General features: G+C 37.0%; 1 protein-coding gene across 1 annotated transcript in view; it reads right to left on the minus strand.

The window, feature by feature from the left end:
* Window positions 1-246: 246 nt before the first annotated feature.
* The window catches only part of BRIP1 (BRCA1 interacting helicase 1), a 206,143-nt gene continuing 189,147 nt past the window's right edge, over window positions 247-17,242 (minus strand). Inside the window, 4 exon segments of the mRNA XM_042966252.1 lie at window positions 247-363; window positions 366-415; window positions 417-1,050; window positions 7,530-7,856. Coding sequence (XP_042822186.1) covers window positions 266-363; window positions 366-415; window positions 417-1,050; window positions 7,530-7,856 — 1,109 coding nt within the window. The 3' untranslated portion in view covers window positions 247-265.

The raw sequence follows: 17,242 nt of genomic DNA on the forward strand, positions 1-17,242 counted from the left end.
AAAATATTTTGTATGAATCTCTTTATCAAAACTTGAAAATAATAAAACATTCTGAATGTAAAATAGACTTTTAAAACACTGTAATAACAATGAGTTAAAGTGAAAAATACATTAAAAAAAAAAAGCTATACCACTTATCCAGTGTAGAAATTGTCATTTATAAGAGAGTTTAATACAAGCATGACAACACATTTTTAGTGTGTGACAGTTAAGTATTATTACCTAACACCAGGGAATACATCTTTATTTGTTGGAAGGAGACTGTTTAATATTCTTTTGTATCTGTTTCACGAGTTTTTCCCAGGTCTAATTCATTTATATGAGTTGTTTTTATATTACTACCATTGTCATCAATTTTACTTTAATATTCACGAGTCTATTCAACTTTGTGCAATCCTCAGCTTTTATTTCTTGGGACTCCTTTCTCAGTTCTAATTTCAAAAAGATCTTCAGCTAAAATGCATTTTGAATTATTAGCCAATCTATTATCTCTATCACTTTCAACTTGTTCATTCTTTTCTTCATTTGTATCTTCAGGATCATAAAGTTCAGGTGTAAAATAGATAGATTCATCCTCTGCTTCTGTGTCAGAAGCTCTATTTGAAGTAGAAAGTTTAGCTTCTTTACCAACTAGAGACAATTCAATGTCCGGACCCAGGGTTTCTTCATAGAACAGCTGTTTGGAATAATTTTCTTTAAGAAGAGTAGCATCAATCTTTATTGGTGAAATAACGATTTCTGATTGAGGGCATGGTTCAACTGATGTGTCTACCGTCAGAGATGAGGACTCACATTTATCAGTGAGTGGTAAGACTGTTTTGCATCCTTTTTCTGTTTCAAAAGGGGAAGCGCTAGAGGCACAGTCCTCTGGTGACCTGGATTTAGGTGTTGCAGTCAGAATTTGATCAGTAATATAATGTCCCAAAGAATTAAAGCTAGACCAATTAACTCTCTTTGTCTGTTTGTTGAAGGTTGGGCTTGTCGATCTGGAAATCACAATTCTTTCTGCTTTCATTGTCTGGGCAGACTCTTCCAATAATATAGGATCATCTATAAATACAAAAATTTAAGAATGTTAATTTCCTGTTCCTAACTAATATAATAATTGTCACATTAAAGTAATTTCTGTTAAAAATAATGAAGTAACTGTAGGGATCATAATTGAGAGCCCACAACCAACAGTAGCAGGACTTCATCTTAGAACATAAAGCACAAAATGTGAACTCTTAAAGGAATCCTAGGTCCCCAGTGATTCTGAGCCCAAGTTATAACGCTGTCTAGTAAACTATCAAATTCCACACCAGGGACTTTAGGAGTGAATGAGAAAAGGAGGGGTAAAAAAGGAATAGAAAGAGGGCTGAGTGATGGAGGAAATACACTGTAAAAATTTGCGTTGAAAATTCACTAACCAATGATAAGGAAAAACTGACCCTAGATTAATTCCCTAAAGGAAACTGGCAACCATAAGGACTAAATTATTTGATTTAAAGTTATAAAACTGGTTAGTAATCAGACCCAACTAGAACTCAGGTTTCCTGATTACTAGTCAATGTCTTTGCATTTACTATGACATTTATTAAAAAATAACAACAAAAAAACCCACCAGATACTATGAAGTAAATATTTAATACTTGATATATTAAATTATGATATATTAGTTAAAATAATTAAAATGGTATCCACTGCTATAGACCACAGTTTGGCAAATTTTTTTCTACACCTGGCCAGACAGTAAATATTTCAGGCTTTGTGGATCATATTGTATCTGCTGCAACTACAGGCATACCTCCTTTTATTGCACTTTGCTTTACTGCACATTGCAGGTACTGTGTTTTTTACAAATTCAAAGTTTGTGGCAACCTTGCATCAAGCAAGTCTATAAGTAACATTTTTCCAACAGCATTTGCTTACTTCATGTCTATGTGTCACATTTTAGTTATGCTCATCTGTGACCAGTGATCTTTGATGTCACTATTGTAATTGTTTTGGGGCACTATAAACCATACCATACAAGATGGTGAACTTAATAGACAAATGTGTGTGTTCTGACTGCTCCCCTCACCAGCTGTTTGCCCATCTCTTTCCCTTTCTTCAGGCATTCCTATTCCTTAAGACACGACAATATTGAAATTAGGTCAATTAATAATCCTACAATGACCTCTAAGTGCCAAGAGTTACATGTCTCTCTTTATTTACTTTTGTCTCTTTAAGTCAAAAGCTAGAAATGATACGCTTAGTGAGGAAGACATATTGAAAACCAAGATAAATCAAGAAGTAATTTTGACTTTCAACTCTTTTTAAGAAAGACATTTTTGTAAGGCAATAGCTGCCGCAGATAGTGATTCCTTTGATGGATCTGGGAAAAATAAATTGAAAACCTTCTGGAAAGAATTCACCATTCTAAATGCCACTAAGAACATTCATGATTCGAGCGGCCTCTGGGAGCAGACTTTAGAAGACCCCGCCTCGGACCAGGCCTTTCTGTGCAGAAGTGGCGGCACCGAGAGCCTCTATTTTACAGAGGCTTACTCTGACACATGCTCCACGGTTGGACTTGTTGCCAGGGAAGGCAATGTTAAAGTCTTAAGAAAACTGCTCAAAAAGGGACGTAATGTTGATGTCGCTGATAACAGGGGATGGATGCAGATTTCCTAAGCAGCTTATCACAACTCTGTAGAATGTTTACAGATGTTAATTCATGCAGATTCATCTGAAAACTACATTAAGATAAAGACAGTTCAGGGCTTCTGTGCATTACGTCTTGCTGCAAGTCAAGGACATTGGAAGACCGTACACTCTTTTAGAATCTGGGGCAGATGCTAATGCCACTACTTCAGAGAAAACCACACCACTGTTTTTAGCTGTTGAAAATGGACAGATAGATACATTAAACCTGTCACTTCGACATGGAGCAAATGTTAATGGGTCCCATTCTGGGTGTGGATGCAACGCTTTGCATCAGGCTACTTTTCAGGAAATGCTGAGATCATAAAATTGCTTTTTTAAGAAAGGAGCAAACAAGGAATGCCAGGATGACTTTGGAATCACACTTTTATTTGTGGCTGCTTGGCACGGCAAGCTGGAAAGCTTAAACATACTTATTTCATCGGGTGCAAAAGTCAACTGTCAAACATTGGATGAAGTTACTCCCTCATTCATTGCTGCTCAGGAGGGCCACACAGAATGTGTAGAGCTTTTGCTGTTCAGTGGGCCAGATCCTGATCTTTACTGTAATGAGGCCTATTGGCAGTTACCTATTCATGCAGTTGCATGAATGGTCCATATTGGACCATTAATGGACTTGTTAATACCACTTACCAACTGGGTTTGTGACATGGGCCAGACAAAGTGAGCCCCGTTTACTCTGCAGTGTTCGGAGGGCATGAAGAGTGCCTAGAAATGTTACTCCAGCATGACTACAGACAAGATGTCTAGATGTGCCACATCTTTGCATTTAGTTCTCCCATGTGTATGGCTTTCCAAAAGGACTGTGAGTTTTTGGAATTGTGAATATTCTTTTGAAATATGGAACCCAACTAAATGAACTTCATTTGGCATACTGCCTAAAGTATGAGAAATTTTCAGTATTTTGCTACTTTTTGAAGAAAGGTTGTCTATTGGCATTGTGGAACCATATTTCTGAATCTTTAAATCATGCAATTAAAGCATAGACAAAATATAAGGAATGGCTACCATCTCTCCTGCTTGCTGGATTTGACCCACTGAATCTACTCTGCAATTCTTGGATTGACTCAGTCAGTGATGACACCCTTATCTTCACTTTGGAGTTTACTAATTGGAGGAGGCTTCTTCCAGCTGTTGAAAAGATGCTCTCTGCTCGTGTCTCAAACTCCTCTTGGGCTCTGCAAGCAGCATATTGCCTCTGTTCTGTCCCTCACCCACCTTTGTTGTTTAGAAATTCGTTCAGTCCAGTCTCAAACCAGAACACCTATGATCCGACAGTTTTATCTGTCAGTTGCCACTTCCCAGATTTGCTCTATGCAAAGGTTCCGAGGATGAATGAAGTTCCAGAACTGGCAGTATTTAAGATGGAGAAATCAGGGAAACTACTTAATGCAGCTCGTGTCATACTCTCAAAACGACCAAAACAAAGAGCCATGTGGTACAAATTCTTCGTGATTTTATGGTCATAAATGATGATATTTGTTTGTGTGGTCAGTTAGGTTTTTTGGGGAGAGGCAGTAGTTTATTGCAAATGTTTACAATTGTGCTTCCTGGTAAAAAAAAATACCGTAAACCTGACTTATGTTACATTAGTGCAAATTTATCACCAACACATTTTATGTTGTAAATTCATTTACCTAACCATTTTCTGCATTATTTTGTTAATGAACTATGATGCTGCTTCTAGTGCTGAAAATGGCACATTTCCACTTATGAGTCTGTTTACCTAGGGCTAGGAGCTTAGAATGGAATGCATAAAACTTTCCAGGAAATGTACACACAATGGGGTTGAATCTATTATTATTATTATTATTATTAATTTGAGGTTGTCTCTTATATTTATAAGTCCATTCTCATCTCTTAATTCAGTCAGTTTTATGAAGAATTGCTATTCATTGGCTTTTCACAGGTAAACTCAGGGGAGAATTTTTTTTTTTTAAGAATACAGAAAATGAATAATTTTTCTGTTGATCCCCCCTGCCCCCCAAGTTTCTTAATGTTCTCTTTGGCTAAAAGAGACTCCCATTTCTGCAAAGGCAAGAACAGATCTAAAGTCAAACATAGGCTAAGTTGAAAAAAATTAGGTCAATATTGAAATAAATGAGCATATTACCACACTTAGAGTACTAATCAGGACACTGAGAGGGGCATTTCTGTGGCACTATCATTAAAGAAAGAAAGCTATGTATTTCTGAGTCACATAGTATCAAATAAAACATTCAAGCCCCATTCAGCCTCCAGATCCGAGGGCAGCTTTGATCCTATGAAGCAATGATTGCTACTTTTATTAATATTATAGTGTTTTTCCTTTTTATCAAATAGTCCTTGATCCTATGAAATTTAGACTTCAGAAACCTAGGGTAATGAGCTACGACCTCATTGGTAGTGCTCAATATGAATCTACAGTCAGAGAAGAAAAAACACTGGATCAGGTGAGCTATGGTAAGATGCTGTCAGGACCAACCTTGAAAAAAAGTTTATGAAATCATTACTGTCATGACAGACAACTAGAAATTGGGCCTAGAGGGGGGAAAATCTTTTGTCCTACTGGGATTCTGTGGCTTGAAATAGATGGGAGTGTGTCAGCCAAGTCCGTCTCTGATAGGCCTTTGCTATTTGCTAAATAGCAAGGATGAAGTCAGACCAAATAATGGAAACATTGGTAAGATCCAGAGAGATGACTGAACTCGGTGCAGATTAGAGCTATAGTTGTTGCCTGTGGGTGGAGATAAGAGTTAGAATGTGGGTATACAGGTAGAAATAAGTGTAGATATGGAAAACCAGGTGGAAATTCTGATACTTAATAAATAAATTCCAAGAATGTATGTACTATGTAATAATTTTTAAATGTTGTTCTAATCTTTATTTTTCCAAACCCCAAGTCTCTGGTTTTTCACATAACTGGTTTATTATTGGGGCCAAATACACATAGAATATTTACATTTGAGGGTGAATCTTCTCATGTGTTTTTGTTCATGTTCAAATATGTAATAAAAATTAAACTATCAAACAAATTCATGATTCATGGGAAGAAGTTAAAATATCAACATTAACAGGAATTTGGGAGGAGTTGATTCCAGTCCTCATGGATGACTTTGAGGAATTCAAGACTTTAGTGGAGATGTGGTGGAAATCGCGAGAGCACTAGAATTAAAAGTAAAGCCTGAAAATGTGATTGAATTGCTGCCGTCTCATAAGAAAACTTCAATGGAAGAGGAACTACTTCCTATGTATCAGCAAAGAAAGTGGTTTCTTGAGATGAAATCTACTCCTAGTCAAGATGCTGTGAAAATTGTTGAAATGACTACCAAGAATTTAAGACATTATATAAACTTTAAATAAAGTAGCAGCAAAGTTTGAGAGGACTGACTCCAATTTTGAAAGAAGTTCTAATTTGGGTAAAATACTATCAAAAAGCATCGTATGCTATAGAGGTCATTTGTAAAAAAAGAGTCAATTGATGTGGCAAACTTCATAGTGGTCTTATTTTAAAAATTGCTGCATCCACCCCAGCCTTCAGCAACCAGCACCCTGATCAGTTAGCAGCCATAGACACTGAAGCACGACCCTCCACCAGTAAAAAGATTATGGCTTGTTGAAAGCTCAGTTGATGGTTAGCATTTTTTAGCAATAAAGTTTTTTTAATTAAGGTATATACATTATTTTTAGGACATAATGTTATTACACACTTAAGAGACTATAGTATTAGTATAATGTAAACATAACTTTTATACGCACTACAAAACCAAAAAATTCATCTGAATTGTTTTATTGTGATACTTGCTTTATTGTGGTGGTCTGGAACCAAACCCGCAACATCTCCAAGGTATGTAAGTACTCAGTTGTGCTGGTCTAGTGCAAAATACACTATGACTAAACTCTGCTGTTGTGTACCACACATAACTGAATGCTCTACCGACTGAGCTAGCCAGGCAGTTCATACATAACTGAATGGATGTGACTCTGTACCATTAAACATGATATACAAAAACAGATGGCCAAATTGGTCCATAAGCCATAGTTTGCCAATCCCTGACACAGACTATTATATTCTAATATATTTTAAAATGTTTTTTATTATTCAGAATAAATGACTCTCACTTCCCTAAACTAATAAATTCATGTAAGAGAAGTTATCTATACATTAGACCAATTTTTAATATAGCCTTTAGGAAAACATCTGCCATTTGTACAGTATTACCATGCTGTGATATTTATCATCTTATTAGATCTTTGCATCCCAAGCTAAGGGATAGCTATGAAGAGATTCCTTTTTTTTTTTGTTTTTTTTTTTTTGAAAGTTTATTTAGTTATTTTGAGAGAGGGAGAGGGAGAGGGAGAGGGAGAGAGGGAGAGAGGGAGAGAGAGAGAGAGAGAGAGAGAGAGAGAGAGAGAGAGAGAGAGATAAGGAGGGACAGAGAGGGGGAGAGAATCCCAAGCAGGCTCAGCTGACAGTGCAGAGCCAGACATGGGGCTTGATCCTGTGACCCTGAGATCATGACCTGAGCTGAAATCAAGAGTCGAATGCTTACCCAGCTCAGCCACCCTGGTGTCCCAGAGATTCCTTTTTCTATTAAGACTCAAAAAAGTTACGTGACTTGCTCATGGTCACAAAGTTAGGTAATGACAAAGTTTTGAGTGGAAAACCAGAAAATATGCTCAGGTCTCTTGACAAAAGTTTGTTCTCATTCCAATACACCATACTATTTCATTACTTTATGATAATGTCTTCTATTACAAGCCAACATATTTAAGGAAATTAATCTATAGCAAAATATATATCATTTCACTTGATATAATGAAAGAATTCTCTATCAAATGTAAATAGGCAAAACTTTTCAAACCTTGGTCCTTTCGGGAGATGATGTCTCCTGGTAGAGATAGACTTGTGGTTATTTTAGGACAGTGTAGTTCTTGGACACACATTTTTGCTTCACCTTCCCTAGGATTTTCTGGTGGTAGATGGCTTGCTGCTTCTGATAAGTAAGTTAAGGTATTGTCCTTCAAACAGGCCACTTCAAGTGTAGACCCACTGTCCTGTATAAACTTTCTGTCCTCTTTGGATACATCAATGACTTTCTGGTGCTTTTTGGAAAATTCAGCCAAGGACTCCATTGCACTTTCAAAGGTTGAATGGTACTGAACCTGCTGCCGTATCCATTTAGAAAGTCCTAAGGAAAAAGTAAACCCAGGGAAGAAACTTTGGTTATTTAGTTTCTTAAGACATTATGTATTAAGAAAAACCTTAGATAATTTTTCTAATGAAGTAATCTATATGAATTTAGGGTATATAGAATGATTCTCTACACTAAAAACTATAGAAAAAACTATAGAAAGTTTATGAAAGAAATTGAAAAAGACACAAAAAAATGGGAAAACATCCCATGCTAATGGATTAAGCTCTTAATTGTTCTTCTGAACAAATATTGTTAAAATATCTATACTATCCAAAGCAATCTATGCATTCAATGCAATCCTTATCAAAATAACACCAGCATTCTTCACAGAGCTAGAACAAACAATCCTAAAATTTGTATGGAGCCAGAAAAGACTGAATAGCCAAAGCCACGTTGAAAAAGAAAACCAAATCTGGAGGCATCATAATTCTGGATTAAAAAGCTGTAATCATCAAGACAGTATGGTACTGGCACAAAAACAGACATACAGATCGATGGAACAGAACAGAGAAGCAGAAAAGGACCCACAAATGTATGGCCAACTAATCTTTGACAAAGCAGGAAAGAATATTCAATGGAAAAAGACAGTCTCTTCAGCAAATGGTGCTCAGAAAACTGGGCAGTGACATGTGGGAGAATGAACCTGGACCACTTTTTACACCATGCTCAAAAATAAACTAAAAATGGGGGCACCTGGGTGGCTCAGTCAGCAGAGCGTCTGACTTCAGTTCAGGTCATGATCTCGCAGTCTGTGAGTCTGAGCCCCACGTCGGGCTCTGTGCTGACAGCTCAGAGCCTGGAGCTTGTTTTGGATTCTGTGTCTCCCTCTGTCTCTGTCCCTTCCCCACTTGTGCTCTCTCTCTGTCTCAAAAATAAATAAACATTAAAAAAATTTTCAAAATAAACTCAAAATAGATGAAAGACCTAAATGTAAGACAAGAAACCATTAAAATCCTAGGGGAGAAAACAGGCAACAACTTCTTTGACTTCGGCTGCATCAATTTCTTACTAGACATGTCTCTGGAAGCAAGGGAAACATGAACTATTGGGACCTCATCAAGATAAAAAGCTTCTGCACAGCAAAGGAAACAATCAACAAAACTAAAAGGCAACCGATGGAATGGGAGAAGATATTTGCAAATAACAAATCGGATAAAGGGTTAGTATCCAAAGTCTACCTATAAAGAACGTATCAAACTCAACACCCAAAAAACAAATAAGTCAGTGAAGAAATGGGCAAAAGACATGAACAGATACTTTTCCAAAGAAGACATCCAGATGGCTAGCAGACACATAAATAGATGCTCAACATCACACATCATGAGGGAAATACAAATCAAAACCATGATGAGATACCACCTCACACCTGTCGGGATGGCGAAAATTAAAAACTCAGGAACCAACAGATGTTGGTTAGAATGTGGAGAAAGAGGAATCCTTTTTGTACTGTTGGTGAGAATGCATACTGGTGCAGCCACTCTGGAAAAAAGTATGGAGGTTCCTCCAAAAATTAAAAATAGAGCTACCTTACCACCCAGCAATTTCACTACTAGGTATTTATACAAAGGATACAAAAATGCTGATTTGAAGGAGCACATGCCCCCCCCCCCACCAATGTTTATAGCAGCACTATCAACAAGAGCCAAATTATGGAAAGAGCCCAAATGTCCATTGACTAATGATGAATGGATAAAGAAGATGTGGTATATATATACAATGGCGATCAAAAAGAATGAAATCTTGCCATGTGAAACAGGTGGATGGAATTAGAATGTATTATGCTAAGAGAAGTCAGTCAGAGAAAGACAAATACCGTATGATTTCACTCGTATGTGGAATTTAAGAAAAAAAGATGAACATAGGGGAAGGGAAAGAAAAAGAAGATAAAAAGAGGGAGGCAAACCATAAGAGGTTCTTTTTTGTTGTTGTTGTTTAAGTTTATGTATTTACGTTGAGAGAGAGAGAGAGAGAGAGAGAGAGAGAGAGAGAGCGCGAGCAGGAGAGGGGCAGAGAGAGGAGACAGAACCCCAAGCAGGCTCCACACTGTCAGTGCAGAGCCTATGTGGGATTTGAACCCATGACCCGTGAGATCATGACCTGAGCCGAAATCAAGAGTTGAATGCTTAACCTACTGAGCCACCCATGCACCCCTAAGAGACTCTAAATACAGAGAACTAAGGGTTGCTGGAGGGGAGGTGGGTAGGGGGCTGGGCTAAATGGGTGATGGGTACTAAGGACAGCACTTGTTGGCATGAGCACTGGGTGTTACATGTAAGTGAAGAATCACTTAATTCTACTTCTGAAACCATTATTATACTATATGTTAACTAACTTGGATTTAAGCAGGAAAAAAAAAAAGATTCTCAATATTTTTCCTGCCTAAAAATCTTCACATGTACATTATGCTTAGTATTGCTCATGTATCAGTACCATTTTTCTTTACATGCAGTGATTGTCAACTGAAGGGAGGGAAGAGGGAGTGGGAGTAGAGTGGAATGGGAGAAATGTATTATTTGTCAGTTTAGAATAACTGGGGAAATAAGGCAAATTTAATTTCATCATAATTCCCCACAAACATTGCCTATGCTTTAATTTTAGAGAAACTAGAAGTTGTAAACAACACGATCTTCCATTCCAACTTTCTAACTTTGACTCCCTTTACAAAAAATAAATGCAAGATTCCAGTCTCATAGGTTTTTTTTGTTCCTCTTCTCCCCCAATTCCAAATGTGTCTTAAACTATCCTGGAAATGAAAGGAATAACAATGTTACCATGGACAAATCATGTCCTATTTGAATATTTATGATATATTTTTTAATATATAAACAATTAAGTTGTAAGGGACATGATTTGACCTATGACATGTGAAAACTGTAAAACCTCGAACCATATTAAAAGTATACGTGTTTTGTAGTATGACTTATTTCAGAAGGAAATTCAAAATCAGATATTCACTTTTAGAAAATATTCTCTGCTGGTGTTACTATCATCATCTTCTGGAGTAATTTAAAAAGTCACTATGGTATTTTAAGTTAAAAGAAAAATAAGGCAGGGCTTCAAACACCTTGAACTCCTATACAATCATTTACATACATTCTTTTAGTTTTTTTTTTATGAGAGTTTTTCTATATTTAATGCAAAATGAATTGAGTTCTGTAGTTAATGCAAATTCACTTCAAATAAAAATTAGCCATCAAAAGGAATTTGTACATTGTTGCGCTAGTATTATCTAGATAGGAAGATTTCACACTTTTATGAGTCTCAGAGAAAATAAATAAAAACCATACAGAAATAATGTAAAATTCTTAATTTAAAAAATCTGTTGGCAGTGCCTAGCTGGCTCAGTAGGTGGAACATGTCATTCTTGATCTTGGTGTTGTAAGTTCGAGCCCCACATTGGGTATAGAGACCTACTTAAAAAATAAAATCTTTAGGGGCACCTGGGTGGCTCAGTTGTCAAGAGTTAGGCTCAGGTCGTTGTCTCATGGTTCTTGAGTGTGAGCCCTACATTGGGCTCTCTGCTATCAGTGCAGAACCTGCTCGGATCCTGTCTCCTTCTCTCTGTCCTTCTACTAGTGTGTGCTCTGTCTCTCTCTCAAATCAAATCAAATCAGATCTTTAGGGGCATGTGGGTGGCTCAGTCGGTTAAGCATCTGACTCTTGATTTTGATTTTGGCTCAGGTCATGATCTCACTGTCGTGAGATCAAACCCTGCATTGGGCTCTGCGCTGAGCATGGGGCCAGCTTGAGATTCTCTGTCTCACCCTCTGCCCCTCTTCCCCACTTACGCCCTCTCTCTAAAATAAAATTAAAAAAAATTTTTAAGATATATAATTTATTTTCAAGTTAGCTTGGAATACTACTCGGCAAGGACAAAGAACGAAATCTTGCCATTTGCAACAATGTGGATGGAACTGGAGGGTATTATGCTAAGTGAAATAAGTCAGAGAAAGACAGATATCATATGTTTTCACTCATATGAGGAATTTGAGAAACTTAACAGAAGTTAAGTTTCCATCTCATTCCATGCAGGAAGAGAAGAAAAAAAAAGTTACAAACTGAGAGGGAGTCAAACCACAAAAAACATTTTTTTAAATAAATAAATCTTTTAAAAATTCAACAAGTCTGAAATATAAGGTAAGAAGTACTAGATGTTCAAATAAGAAAAACTTTTCAGATTTTGCATTTTTTTAACTGAAGTTAAGAAAAACATTTGACAAGAAGACCATTTAATTTTTTAACTTTTTAAAGATTTTATTTTTAAGTAATCTCTACATCCAATGTGGAGCTTGAACTTATAACCCCAAGATCAACCCTGAACCAGCCAGGTGCCCGTAGAAGAATATTTTAAAGAAGGATTTCCCTTAAAGTTCTTTATTTTGTTTGGTTGGGAAAATAATTATACTGATTAAAAATCAAACTTTTCTAAAACTGAAAAATTTTAGTATTATACTCGCCTCTTTCACGTGTGGAACTTTTTGTAATCAAAGAAAGCCTTTTCAGTGCAAAATGTCAGTTTGCTTTTGAAAACTCAAAGAATCTGAGCTCCACCTGCTGACTAAACATAAGCACTTAACATTTTGCTTTTAGTTATGTCTGGCCCTAAGTGCAATGGGTTGCTTTACATGGAAAGAGCAGAAAAGACTAATAAAGCAGCACTTGCTGCTTTAATCCAGGTGTATACATTTTAATGCCAAACCAAATACTAGGCTCTGAAATAGAAAAAGTAGAGTCCATACCCATAGGTGGTTTATCTGAAACAAATTTAAAATTTTGCATCTCTTTTTATCATTGTCGTATGAACTTTTTAGCTTTGAAGATAATAAAGATGCAAGTATTTCCAAACTAAATACTATAGGCACATAATATTTGTTCATCTGAGTGGGGAAAAATGGCCATTCACTATATCTTGAGGCCTACAGTGGAGCTTTTTTCCTTTTAGAAAATACTAGCTCTAACATGAACTCTATAACAGCTGAAGCATTTCTAAACAAACAAAAAACAATCAACAATCTTCAATATAATCAAGAATGAAAGAATAAAGAATCCTAAGCAGCCAAAGGAGATGTGCTTAAATGTAAAAACTTATTTTTTGGAAAATTCATTTCTGTGAATAGTCTTTTCCCTGATAATGATAAATAAATAATTACTGTTACTGAATTAAATCCAACATTCTACAAAATTGAAGGATACTAACTGATTAATACTATGTTAGTAACTAGATTCTCCTCTATAAAGATTTTTTTGTAAACACACAAGCATTAAAAGGCTAGATTTCCTGTCAATATGATTTTTTCCATATTTGATCTATTAAAAATCTGTCCCTCCCCAATTTTTAAAAAATTTATTCAATTATTTTGGGGCACCTGGGTGGCTCAGTGGGTTAGGCGTCTGAATTCAGCTCAGGTCATGATCTCACGGCTCATGAGTTCTAGCCCTGCGTCAGGCTCTGTGCTGACAGCTCAGAGGCTGGAGCCTGCTTCCGATTCTGTGTCTCCCTCTCTCTCTGACCATTTCCCGCCTGCACACTGTCTCTCTCTTAAAAATAAACATTAAAAAAACTTTTAATAAAAAAATAAAAAATAATTTATTCAATTTTTAATTCAAACCCTTGGGATGCAGCGAAGGCAGTCCTGAGAGGAAAATACATTGCAATCCAGGCCTATCTCAAGAAACAAGAAAAATCCCAAATACAAAATCTACCAGCACACCTAAAGGAAATAGAAGCAGAACAGCAAAGACACCCCAAACCCAGCAGAAGAGAAATAATAAAGATCATAACAGAAATAAACAATATAGAATCTAAAAAAAACAGCAGACCAGGTCAATGAAACCAAGAGTTGATTTTCTGAAAAAATAAACAAAACTGATAAACCTCTAGGAGGCTTCTCAATAAGAAAAGGGAGAGGAACCAAATAGCTAAAATCATGAATGAAAATGGAATTATTACAACCAATCCCTCAGAAATACAAGCAATTATCAGGGAATACTATGAAAAATAATATGCCAACAAACTGGACAACCTGGAAGAAATGGACAAATTCCTAACCACACACACACTTCCAAAACTCAAACAGGAAGAAATAGAAAGCTTGAACAGACTCATAACCAGCAAGAAATTGAATCAGTTAACAAAAATCTCCCAACAAATAAGAGTCCGGGACCAGATGCCTTCCCTGGAGAATTCTACCAGACATTTAAAGCAGAGATAATACCTATCTTCTCAAGCTGTTCCAAAAAATAGAAAGGGAAGGAAAACTTCCAGACTCATTCTATGAAGCCAGCATTGTTTTGACTCCCAAACCAGACAGAGACCCAGCAAAAAAAGAGAACTACAGGCCAACATCCCTAATGAATATGGATGCAAAAATTCTCAACAAGATACCAGCATATCAAATTCAACACCATGTAAAAAGAATTATTCACCGATCAAGTGGGATTCATTCCTGGGCTGCAGGGCTGGTTCAACATTGGCAATTCAATCAATGTGATACATCACATTAATAAAAGAAATGGTAAGAACCATATGATCCTGTCAATCGATGCAGAAAAAGCATTTGACAAAATTCAGCATCCTTTCTTAATAAACACCCTCGAGAAAGTCAGGATAGAAGGAAAATACTTAAACATCATAAAAACCATTTATGAAGAGACCACAGCTAATATCATCCTCAATGGGGAAAAACTCAGAGTTTTCCCCGAGATCAGGAACACGACAGGGATGTCCACCCTCACTGCTGTTGTTTAACATAGTGTTGGAAGTGCTAGCATCAGCAATCAGACAACAAAAGGAAATCAAAGGCATCAAAAGTGGCAAAGATGAAGTAAAGCTTTCACTTTTTGCAGATGACATGATATTATACATGGAAAACCCGAGAGACTCCACCAAAAGTCTGCTAGAACTAATACATGAATTCAGCAAAGTCACAGTATACAAAGAAATGTACAGAAATCAGTTGCATTCTTATACATCAATAATGAAGCAACAGAAAGACAAATAAAGAAACTGATCCCATTCACAATTGCACCAAGAATCACAAAATACCTAGGAATAAACCTAACCAAAGATGTGAAAGATCTATATGCTGAAAACTATAGAAAGCTTATGAAGGAAACTGAAGAAGATACAAAGAAATGGAAACACATTCCATGCTCATGGATTGGAAGAATAAATATTGTCAAAATGTCAATACTACCCAAAGCAATCTACACATTCAATGCAATCCCAGTTAAAATTGCACCAGCATTCTTCTCGAAGCTAGAACAAGCAATCCTAAAATTTGTATGGAACCACAAAACACCCTGAATAGCCAAAGTAATACTGAAGAAGACCAAAGTGGGAGGCATCACAATCCCAGACTTTAGCCTCTACTACAAAGCTGTAATCATCAAGACAGCATGGTATTGGCACAAAAACAGACACATAGACCAATGGAATAGAGACTCCAGAAATGGACCCGCAAAAGTATGGACAACTAATCTTTGACAAAGCAGGAAAGAATTTCCAATGAAAAAAAAAGACAGTCTCTTTAACAAATGGTGCTGGGAAGACTGGACTTGAGCAACATGCAGAAGAATGAAACTAGACCACTTTTTTACACCATTCACAAAAATAAACTCAAAATGGATGAAGGACCTGAATGTGAGAAGGAAACCATCAAAACCCTAGAGGAAAGGGTCACCCGGGTGGCTCAGTCAGTTGAGCATCAAACTTCGGCTCAGGCCATGATCTCACAGTTTGTGGGTTCAAGCCCCACATCAGGCTCTGTGCTGACAGCTTGCTCAGAGCCTACAGCCTGCTTCAGATTCTGTGTCTCCCTCTCCCTCTCTCTCTCTGCCTGCCCCCCCCCCCCAGTCATGCTCTGTCTCCGTCTCTCAAAAATAAATAAATGTTAAAAAAAAAATTGAAAAAAAAAAAAAAAAAAAAAAACCTAGAGGAGAAAGCGGGAAAAAACCTCTCTGACCTCAGCCGCAGCAATTTCTTACTTGACACATCTCCAAAGACAAGGGAATTAAAAGCAAAAATGAACTATTGGGACCTCATCAAGATAAAAAGCTTCTGCTGTTTGTAAAGGAAACAATCAACAAAACTAAAAGGCAACCGACGGAATGGGAAAAGATATTTGCAGATGACATATCAGACAAAGGGCTAGTATACAAAATCTATAAAGAACTCACCAAAGTCCACACCTGAAAAACAAATAATCCAGTGAAGAAATGGGCAGAAGACATGAATAGACACTTCTCTAAAGAAGACATCCAGATGGCCAACAGGCACATGAAAAGATGCTCAACGTCACTCCTCATCAGGGAAATACAAATCAAAACCATACTGAGATATCACCTCATGCCAGTCAGAGTGGCTAAAACAAACAAATCAGGAGACTATAGATGCTGGAGAGGATGTGGAGAAACGGGAACCCTCTTGCACTGTTGGTGGGAATGCAAACTGGTGCAGTCACTCTGGAAAAGTGTGGAGGTTCCTCAAAAAATTAAAAATAGATCTACCCTATGACCCAGCAATAGCACTGCTAGGAATTTACCCAAGGGATACAGGAGTGCTGATGTATAGGGGCGCTTGTACCCCAATGTTATAGCAGCACTTTCAACAATAGCCAAATTGTGGAAAGAGCCTAAATGTCCATCAACTGATGAATGGATAAAGAAATTGTGGTTTATATACATAATGGAATACTACATGGCAATGAGAAAGAATGAAATATAGCCTTTTGTAGCAACATGGATGGAACTGGAGAGTGTTATACTAAGTGAAATAAGTTATACAGAGAAAGACAGATACCATATGGTTTCACTCTTATGTGGATCCTGAGAAACTTAACAGAAGACCATGGGGGAGGGGAAGAAAAAAAAAAAGTTAGAGAGGGAGGAAGCCAAGCCATAAGAGACTCTTGAAAACTGAGAATAAACTGAGGGTTGATGGGGGGAAGGGAAAAGTGGGTGATGGGCACTGAGGAGGGCACCTGTTGGGATGAGCACTGGGTGTTGTATGGAAACCAATTTGACAATAAATTTCATATTTAAAAAATAAGAAAAAAAATAAAAAATCTTTTAATAAAAAAATAATCTATTCGATTATTTTGAGATAGAGAAAGAGAGAGAGTGTGCAAGTGGGAAGTGTTCAGAGAAATAGAGGGTAAAAGAATTCCAATCCCAGTGCAGCCTGATGCAGGCTTGAACTCAAGTACCGCAAGATCATGACTGGAGCCAAAGTCGGATGCTTAACCAACTGAGACACCCAGGTGCCCCTGTCCAAATTTTTTCTTTAAAACCAGCAGTTATTAGGGGTGCCTGGGTGGTTCAGTTGGTTGAGCGTCTGACTTCGGTTCAGGTCATGATCTCATGAGTTCGTGAGTTCGAGC

The sequence above is a fragment of the Panthera tigris genome, chromosome E1, assembly GCF_018350195.1.
Source record: "Panthera tigris isolate Pti1 chromosome E1, P.tigris_Pti1_mat1.1, whole genome shotgun sequence".
Taxonomy (NCBI): Eukaryota; Metazoa; Chordata; class Mammalia; order Carnivora; family Felidae; genus Panthera; species Panthera tigris.